The sequence below is a fragment of the Archocentrus centrarchus genome, unplaced genomic scaffold, assembly GCF_007364275.1.
Source record: "Archocentrus centrarchus isolate MPI-CPG fArcCen1 unplaced genomic scaffold, fArcCen1 scaffold_57_ctg1, whole genome shotgun sequence".
Lineage (NCBI taxonomy): Eukaryota > Metazoa > Chordata > Actinopteri > Cichliformes > Cichlidae > Archocentrus > Archocentrus centrarchus.
This window is the reverse complement of record NW_022060278.1, coordinates 889,042-899,463: the sequence shown is the minus strand read 5'-3', so window position 1 is coordinate 899,463 and position 10,422 is coordinate 889,042. Positions and strand designations below refer to the sequence as shown.

Below are 10,422 nucleotides of genomic sequence, written 5' to 3'. Positions count from 1 at the left end.
AAAGGAGGATGATGACCTAATCCAGAGTTTCAGAGCTGTGAGTCAGAATGAGTGGTCACCTACGAGCCAATCAGCAATTAGGAATAACTAGAAGCTGCTGATCAATGGAGCTAAGTGAGCAGCACAGGACAGGATTATAGAAGATCTGATTGATAACCTGGAGCAAACCCATGCAAGCACTTCCTGTCATTCACAGTGCAACAATTTCAGAATGAAAAACATGATCAAGCTTCCAGATACCTGTCAGGAGGCCAGCAGCAGCATTTGGATCCATCTGCAACTGTGATATTACTGTTATGGTCAGTCCAACATATAATGAACTGCAGCAGTCTGGATGTAATAAAAGCATGAATGACTTTCTGTGATAGAAAGACCTGGTTTAACTTTAGTTAAAAGTCTTAATTGAAGAAAGCCTGATTTGATCTGTGAGTCAAACTTAATATCAATATTTTTTACTTGAGGTTTAAGAAATGATGTCTGGGCTCAGGATCTGACAGCTCTTTAAAAGTATAATTACCTAAGAATTAAGTTTAAGTTGCTGCACTCAGAAACCTGCAAAAATTGGCCTTACTTGGTTTTTAATAACAGACCAGTTCAAGGAGCTCCAGGATGGAAGAGGTTAAGTTCAGGTCACAAAAAACTTCCCTAAACCAAACCTTCATCACAGTAAGGAAAAATCTGTGACTGAGTTCTCTTTGGAAACTGTGATGGTAGAAGTTTTCACTGGGACAGCAAAACAAACAGTTCTTCATTCCACAAGAAATTATTTAAATGATTCCCCAAAGATTCAAGATCTGAACTTTGTCATTTGTATTTTTGTTTTTGGTGCCATGTTTTCATTCTTGATAATGAAGCTCTGCACAATTCTAACAAGCAGCTGACTAAATTAGATTTTTATATTCATTTTTACATGTGGCTGCTGTAGCAGTGAGGTGTGGTTTGAGCACAGCTGCAGGAGGAGAGGTGGAGCAGAGTAGTTGCATCATACAACGTCCGCAGAGCGGTGAAAGAGGCTAAACATCGCTACGGCCGCAGACTGGAACAGCAACTACAACAGTCTGACTCCAGGGGACTGTGGCAGGGACTACGCACCATCACGGACTACAAAGCACCACACACACACCCGGTGAGTGCCGACGCTTCTCTGGCTGATGAACTCAACATCTTCTTTGCGCGCTTTGAGTCGGGAAGCCGACAGCCCGCTGCGCTCCCGGCCGGAGGGGCGGAGACACTCACTGTGACGGAGCGCGACGTGAGGAGGGCGTTTAGACGTGTAAACACTAGGAAAGCGGCTGGACCAGACGGTATTAGTGGACGTGTCCTTAAGACCTGCGCTGACCAGCTGGCACCTGTGTTTACAGTGATATTCAACCTCTCACTGAAACTGTGTGTGATTCCCACCTGCTTTAAAAAGTCCATCATAGTCCCTGTCCCAAAGAAACCACACCCCAGCAGCCCCAATGACTTCAGGCCCATAGCGCTCACCTCTGATGAAGTGTTTTGAGAGACTCATCAAGACATTCATCACCTCCTCACTGCCCACCACCCTCGACCCACTACAGTTTGCATACCGGCCAGACAGATCCACAGATGACGCCATATCCTTCTGTAACCCAGGTTACAAATATTGCAGTAATGCAATAGAAAATCGTCACACTAAATTACATTAAATATTAAGTTTTAATTATATAATTTATGTTGCAGATAACTTGTAAAAGAAGGTTGAAACATTAGTATTAAGCTCACCAAACAAAAAGTGAGTTGTGGGTATGCCCCTTTAACGTGCCCTTCCCCCCTCTTCCTGTGAGCGTAGTGTTGGAGGAAAAAACAGTTAGCGATACCAGAGAGGTGATGTAGCTGTGTGGATCGAGAACATTTTCCCTGGAAATACGGAGGTTTTCTGATCCAAAGGGAAATCAGTGACTATTGAGAGCCTAAGAACAATAACCAGAGAAGTTTTGGTGAGTTTCATGATGTTTCTTTTGTATTTGAGAAAAGTGTGTTTTAGACGAGCAAATGGAGTAAACGAGACCCCGAAGTTAATCGGTAAAAGTGGAAAACTGATCGCTTTAATGATAACGTTGTGTTTTGAGTTAATGTGCATAACCAAACGTGAATATGTGTATAGCTTATGTTAAGATTTAAGTGTGCGTTTCATTGCAAACGATGTTAGCCGCGAGAGGAAAAAAGCTGCCGCCATTTTCCTTTCCTTTCTCTTCTCACAAGGAGGCAGAAAGAGTGTATTCTGTTCTTGTAATGATTCCTATATAGTAAATTAAGTTTTCTGCATGGCCTGTTATGCAGGCCAGGTTTTTAGTGTGTGCTTCAGTTGTCGGGAAGAGCTTTCTGGGTGTCGGACGAGGCCTGGATCTCTCTCTCCCTTTTCTTCGTGCGGTGGCTGCAGACGACCCGCGCACACACACACACAGGATATTGGATGGCGAGCCTGACCCATGAGACTCGAGCTTAAAGACTGACAGCAACCGGATCGACAGAATACGGTTTGATATTGCTCATATAGTGAGACAATTTTGTGTGCTTCTGCTTGCTGCTTTATGGCAGCAGGATTCCGGATTTCCCCTTTTCTGATCTGAATTGAACTATTGAACTGAACTGGATCAATCTGAATTGAACTATTGAACTGAACTGGATCAATCTGAATTGAACTATTGAACTGAACTGGATCAATCTGAATCGAACTATTGAACTGAACTGGATCAATCTGAATCGAACTATTGAACTGAACTGAATTAATCTGAAACTGTTGAACTGAATCCAAGTTATTGTATTGAATACTGTTATATTTCATGCTGTTGTTGTGTTAAGTGGGTTCTACTCATACTCAATTGGTATTCTGAGTTAAGTGCGATCTATTTGACATTAATTGTAAGTGTTCCTGTTTAATGCTTTTTGTTTTATTAAAAGTGCCGGCTTTCCATTTAAGGGTCCCTGGTTCTGGTCTCTTCACTGTGCTTTGCTCCACTGCTCCAGCGAACCTAGAACTGGTCCAGTAGCTCATACATCTGTCTGATTGTGACACAAGTGCTACATATAAAGTGGCGAGCCAGCCAGGAGCGGTTCAGCGAGTACAGTGCTAGAGATCAGAGACCTTCAAAGTGAGTAAAACATGGAAGTCGTGCAGCAGAGTAATGTGAAAATTCCCAATTCAGTGATGGTCAGTGGGTTGTCTGGTACAGAAGCTGATGAAGAACTGTTTGATTTCCTCAAGCAGTATGGTTCCATACAAAGAATAATACCAGTAAACACCCCAGGTACAGATCGAGGTAAGCAGGTCATCGTGGAATATGTACATGGCACAGCTGTTCAGTCATTATCATCTTTGTTGCCACACAAGGTGTTATCTAAGACACTGACAGACGTTCTGTATCTTATTGAGGCCCTACCTGCTGTATACACACCAGTAGTCAGTAAGACAGCTACACAGACTTACCTTGCAGAGCTAAGAGACATAGCCAAACAGACTGGTAAAGATTTTGCCACTGTTTTAAGAGAAGAACTCACTTCCATCGGTAAAGCTGTTGACTCTGACAACACAGACACCCAAGCAGAGCACATGGAACCAGACCTACCTGACACTCCAGACTCACATGTCCCAGTGGCTGCTGTGCAAGTTAGTTCTCAACCTTGTGGTGCTCCAGAACAGCAGATTCAGCCACCGGGGTGGAGTTGGTCCCCACCACCAGTGCCTAGCGAGAAAAGGGCAACTGCTCTAAGCTTTGCTGATGTCAGTCCGCCTGAACTACAGAAGGTAATAGTGGAGCATATAGTGCGGACAGAAGATGCTGCTACACAGATGATGCACAACTCCCCAAGACTCAGGCCTTTTTCTGGGCGGTGCCCTCGTCCCAGCAATGAAGTAGATTACGAGACTTGGCGGTCTAATGTTGAACTTCTTTTAAAAGATACCAGACAACCAGATCTTCAGAAGGCACGGCGACTTTTGGAAAGTCTGTCGTCCCCTGCTATTGACATAGTGAAACATCTGACATTCGAATCACCTCCCAGTGTGTACTTAGAAATCCTCGACTCTGCCTATGGTACAGTTGAGGATGGTGATGATCTCTTTGCAAAGTACCTCAATACCATGCAAAATCATGGTGAGGAGCCCTCAACCTACCTCCAGCGATTACAGGTGATGTTGAATACCACCTTCAGGAGGGGAGGTGTAGGTGCAGGAGACCTTGACAGACAACTTCTCAAGCAGTTTATAAGAGGATGTTGGGACAATCATTTAATAGCTGAACTACAGCTGGAGCAAAAGAAGCAAAATCCACCCACCTTTGCAGGACTGCTTCTCCTGCTTCGCACTGCAGAAGATAAGCGTGCTTCCAAAGCATCCCGCATGAAACAGCACTTAAGTGCTTCAAGGCCAAGAGTGCTTTCGCACTACCAAGGCGTTGCTCCATGTAGCCTAGAAACATACCCTCCGTCACTTTCAGTAGACCACTCTACACCTGAAATCCAGCAAATAAAGAAGCAGATTGCTGATCTGCAGTCTCAGCTCACACGGTTCACTCAGAAAAGTAGTGAAAGAGCTGAAAAGACACAATCTCTCAAGCTAAAAGCTCCCAACTCAACAACAGTCAAACCCCCGCTTGACAGCTCAAGGTTGCATAAGATCCAAGCCCCTGACCAAGTCACAAACAACTCAAGAAACCGACCTAAAGCCTGGTATTGCTTTAGGTGTGGTGAAGATGGGCATATCAAACCACAATGTGAAAGTGGACCAAATCCCTCTTTAGTGGCTTTAAAAAGGAGGCAACTGAAGGAAAGACAACTAGCATGGGACACTAGGAAAGGGATCACAGATTGTGACACTTTAAACTAGAAGCAGTTTCCATTGAGGGACAAATGGAGACTGAAGCACAGGTAAAATGTCCCAAAAAAGGACGACGCTCATCTAGTGTGCGCTCTAAGAGCAACAGACATTTGGTAACTTTGCCAAAAGGATTGGTTGGCGCAAAATGTACAGCACAGGTGATCATAGGAGATCAAGAATCTAGCTGTCTACTGGATACAGGTTCTCAAGTCACAACCGTCCCTAAATCGTTCTACCAGGAGAACTTGTCCAAATTACCAATTCATCCCTTAAATGACTTGCTAGAAGTAGAGGGAGCAAATGGTCAGAATGTGCCTTATCTTGGGTACGTTGAAACAACAGTCCGGTTTCCTAAGAGCTTATTGGGTGCAGACATTGACGTGCCAACCCTAGCCCTGATCGTACCCGATGTACGTCCAGGTTTTTCATCACCATTGATCGGCACCAATGCCTTAGATGTCTTTTATGAGCAGTACACAAACATTGCTTCCCAAACCCATCATTTACTTCCCTATGGCTACAAAGTGGTCTTAAAGACCTTGGAAGCCAGGAAAAGGCATCAGGCTGACTGTAGCCTGGCGGAAGTGAAACTGCGTAGCACGGACCCTCAAACCATTGAGGCTGGTCAGACAACAGTTTTGGAGGGGTCAATAAGCTGCCGAATCCGAAATGTTGGGAAGTGGGTGATGGTCGAATCTCCAAGGTCAACCTCCCTACCTGGCGGCTTACTAGTCACTGACGGGCTAGCAACCCTGCCATCCAAACTGCCATGCTGCATACCAGTGGTCCTCAAAAATGAGTCAGACCATGCTATTACTCTTTCACCAAAGACTGTGATAGCAGAAATACATGCCATTCAGAGTGTTCGGTCTATTGACCAAGGCAAAGTCCTTTCTGCCAATCCTGAGCACGAATCAAAGTTGAACTTTGACTTTGGAAACTCTCCCATACCCAGTGAGTGGAAGGAGAGAATAACTGACAAATTGAATTCCATGCCAGAGGTGTTTTCACACCACGATCTCGATTTTGGCCGCACCAATAAAATAAAACATCACATAAATCTTTGTGATGAGACACCTTTTAAACACAGAGCAAGGCCAATCCACCCTCAAGATATAGAGGCTGTACGTAACCACCTACAGCAACTTCTTGATGCAGAAGTCATCAGAGAATCTGAATCACCCTTCTCTTCTCCAATTGTGGTGGTCAAGAAAAAGAATGGTGATGTCAGACTCTGTATAGACTACCGAAAGCTGAATCTCCAAACGGTAAAGGACTCTTATGCCCTGCCTAACTTGGAGGAATCTTTTTCAGCATTGACTGGGTCCAAATGGTTCTCTGTTTTGGACCTCAAATCTGGTTTTTACCAGATAGAAATGGAAGAATCAGACAAGAACAAAACTGCGTTTGTCTGCCCCCTAGGATTCTTTGAATTCAATAGGATGCCTCAAGGGATCACGAATGCCCCAAGCACTTTCCAGAGGCTCATGGAGCGTTGCATGGGGGAGCTGAACTTGAAACAAGCATTGGTTTTTCTGGATGATCTCATTGTCTTCTCCTCAACATTGGAGGAGCATGAGGAAAGACTGCTGCGGGTTCTCTCCCGTCTGAAGGAGTATGGCCTGAAACTGTCTCCAGAAAAATGCAAGTTTTTCCAGAGCTCAGTGAAATACTTAGGCCACATTATCTCCGAAGAAGGCATTGAGACAGATCCTGAAAAGATTGCAGCTTTAAAAACCTGGCCAAAACCAAACAATCTGAAGGAGTTGAGAACATTCTTGGGCTTCTGTGGTTATTACCGCAGATTCATCAAGGACTATTCAAAGGTCGTGAAACCCCTCAATGAACTCACTGCAGGTTACCCACCCTCACGAAAACACTCTGGTGCCCATGCAGCAGCTGGGAAATACCACAATCCTAAAGACTCTTTTGGGAATAGATGGACTCTGGCTTGCCAAGAAGCATTTGACTCCATTATTGTGAAGTTAACTACTGCTCCTGTTCTAGGGTTTGCTGACCCTAAACTGCCTTATGTTCTGCACACAGACGCTAGCGTTTCAGGTCTTGGTGCCGCTCTTTACCAGGAGCAACAGGGCCAGAAGCGGGTTATAGCCTACGCAAGCCGGGGTTTGTCTAGATGTGAAACAAGGTACCCTGCCCACAAGTTGGAGTTTCTTGCCCTTAAATGGGCAGTAACTGAAAAATTCCAAGACTACCTTTATGGCAGTCCATTCCTGGTTGTCACTGATAGCAACCCGCTAACATATATTCTCACCTCTGCCAAGCTTGATGCTACAAGCTACAGATGGTTAGCAGCTCTGTCAACGTTCGATTTCCAGTTGCAGTACAGAGCAGGAAAGCAAAACCAGGATGCAGATGGGCTGTCCAGACGACCCCATGAAATCCAACCTGATGATATGCTGTCAAAGAAAGAGCTAGAAAGAATACAGCAGTTCACAAAGAGACATCTTAGTGAAAGTGCAGTCAAAGCCATATGTGAGAAGCATCTAGTCCATCATCTCTCGGCTGATAGGCCTGAAGAGCCAGTGCCTAGCACCTCTTTAGTCTTATCACTCGCTCACCATCCGAAAGCCATTCCAGAAAGCTTTCAGGATGAAGAGCAGCTTGGTGGCTTGCCTGTCATCCCTCACTTTACAGCATCTGAATTGAGGAGCAAACAGCAGGATGACGTGTGCATCCGAACAGTGCTCAACCAGATGGAGTCGGGGGAGAGACCTCCACCATCCCTCAGAACAGAAGCCCCTGAGCTGGGTCTTCTATTGAGAGAGTGGAATCGACTTATAGTCAGAGATGGTGTACTGTACCGAAAGCGACAAGAGGGCGCATCAACACAATATCAGTTAGTGTTGCCTGAAGAGTTGAGATCCTTAGTCCTAAAGAGTCTGCATGATGACATGGGACACATGGGTGTAGAGCGAACCATAGACCTAGTTCGCAAACGGTTTTACTGGCCTAAGATGGCCATTGAAGTAGAGAGCAAAATCAAAACTTGCGACCGCTGCATACGGCGCAAGGTTTCACCAGAAAAGGCTGCCCCACTTCTGAACATCATAGCTACACGCCCCCTTGAGCTTGTATGCATGGACTTTCTCACCTTAGAGCCAGACTCAAGTAACACCAAAGATATTCTGGTCATCACAGACCACTTTACAAAATATGCAGTGGCCATACCTACCCCGAACCAAAAGGCAAAGACTGTTGCCAAGTGTTTGTGGGAGCACTTTGTTGTTCATTATGGTATTCCAGAAAGACTCCATAGTGATCAAGGCCCAGACTTCGAGTCGCATATGATTAAGGAACTTTGTGAGTTGGCTGGTATTCAAAAGATACGTACTACACCATACCATCCAAGGGGGAATCCAGTTGAGCGTTTCAACAGGACCCTGTTGAATATGTTGGGTACGCTTGATAACAAGAAAAAGAGCCATTGGCGGGAATATGTCAAGCCTTTAGTACATGCTTATAACTGTACTAAAAATGAGGTCACTGGCTTCACCCCCTATGAACTTATGTTCGGGCGGCAACCAAGATTGCCGGTTGATTTGGCCTTCGGCCTACCAGTCACTCATCAGTCTGTGTCACACTCACAATATGTACGCAGTCTGAAATCACACCTCGAAGAGAGCTACAGAGTAGCAACAGAAATGGCAAGGAAAACGGCAGATCGCAATAAAGCAAGATTTGACAAACAGGTTGTCGAATCCACTTTGGAAGCAGGTGACAGAGTTTTGGTTAGAAATGTTCGGCTCAGAGGCAAGAACAAGCTGGCTGACAAGTGGGAGTCAGATGTGTATATTGTAGTGAGACAGTCAGGTGACATTCCAGTCTATGTTGTGAGGCCTGAGACTAAAGATGGCCCATTAAGAACTCTCCACCGTGATTTGTTATTACCTTGTGGATTCCTTTCTGCTACCTCAGCTGAAATTGAGAACCCTGTAAAGGAAAAACCCAGGCGACCAAAGACTCGTCAGTACTCAAGGACTGACAATTCAGATCACTCAGAGGAGCGAGAATCTGATTCAGGAGATAGCTACCCTTTCCTCTATGGTTACAGGGATATAATGGTGGAAACTGCAGACCCCCGTCATACCCCTGTGGTTGGTCCATCACTTATGGTTGGCAGCACACCTGAACCACCTCATGTGCCTGTAGTTGAACAGGCCTCAGACGTAGTTCCTCATTGCACCACTCCAAGAGCAACTGCTGTGACTAACCTACCCAATGTGAGCCTAGAGGATAGCACCTTGCACAAACTGAGTTCTTTGGAGGTAAATCCACCAGAAACCAATCCAGTCGAGAACGACACACTTGGAACAGACTCTGACGAGAGGACTTTCCCAGGCCAAGATGATGAAACACACAGCCAATCTGAGGAAGATCGAGTTAGCACTCCTCCAGACACAAACCATGATGAAACTAGACAAACTGATCATACTGGAGACTGTGACAATGACTATTTAAGGAGATCTACCAGACGCAGAGTACCTGCACAGAGACTGACTTATCCCGAGCTGGGGAACCCATTGGTCACAGTAGTCCAATCATTATTCCACAGTTTAAGTGCAGTGATTACAGACTCTTTGAATGAGCCTACACAATCTAGAGTGTTGACAGTGTAATTATGTCATGCACAGGGACGTGCATGGGAAAAGGAGGGGAGGATGTAACCCAGGTTACAAATATTGCAGTAATGCAATAGAAAATCGTCACACTAAATTACATTAAATATTAAGTTTTAATTATATAATTTATGTTGCAGATAACTTGTAAAAGAAGGTTGAAACATTAGTATTAAGCTCACCAAACAAAAAGTGAGTTGTGGGTATGCCCCTTTAACGTGCCCTTCCCCCCTCTTCCTGTGAGCGTAGTGTTGGAGGAAAAAACAGTTAGCGATACCAGAGAGGTGATGTAGCTGTGTGGATCGAGAACATTTTCCCTGGAAATACGGAGGTTTTCTGATCCAAAGGGAAATCAGTGACTATTGAGAGCCTAAGAACAATAACCAGAGAAGTTTTGGTGAGTTTCATGATGTTTCTTTTGTATTTGAGAAAAGTGTGTTTTAGACGAGCAAATGGAGTAAACGAGACCCCGAAGTTAATCGGTAAAAGTGGAAAACTGATCGCTTTAATGATAACGTTGTGTTTTGAGTTAATGTGCATAACCAAACGTGAATATGTGTATAGCTTATGTTAAGATTTAAGTGTGCGTTTCATTGCAAACGATGTTAGCCGCGAGAGGAAAAAAGCTGCCGCCATTTTCCTTTCCTTTCTCTTCTCACAAGGAGGCAGAAAGAGTGTATTCTGTTCTTGTAATGATTCCTATATAGTAAATTAAGTTTTCTGCATGGCCTGTTATGCAGGCCAGGTTTTTAGTGTGTGCTTCAGTTGTCGGGAAGAGCTTTCTGGGTGTCGGACGAGGCCTGGATCTCTCTCTCCCTTTTCTTCGTGCGGTGGCTGCAGACGACCCGCGCACACACACACACAGGATATTGGATGGCGAGCCTGACCCATGAGACTCGAGCTTAAAGACTGACAGCAACCGGATCGACAGAATACGGTTTG

The 10,422-nt window shown here is 44.9% G+C and overlaps 1 protein-coding gene and 1 pseudogene across 1 annotated transcript; one reads left to right on the top strand and one right to left on the bottom strand.

The window, feature by feature from the left end:
- Positions 1-10,422, bottom strand: part of LOC115777559 (obscurin-like) — a 698,358-nt pseudogene that overhangs the window by 167,609 nt on the left and 520,327 nt on the right.
- LOC115777566 (zinc finger CCHC domain-containing protein 12-like) lies at positions 1,649-6,225 on the top strand. The gene is made up of 2 exons (XM_030725498.1): positions 1,649-1,961; positions 2,305-6,225. The coding sequence occupies exon 2, from the start codon at positions 3,128-3,130 to the stop codon at positions 4,847-4,849; it is 1,722 nt and encodes a 573-aa protein (XP_030581358.1). The 5' UTR covers positions 1,649-1,961; positions 2,305-3,127; the 3' UTR covers positions 4,850-6,225.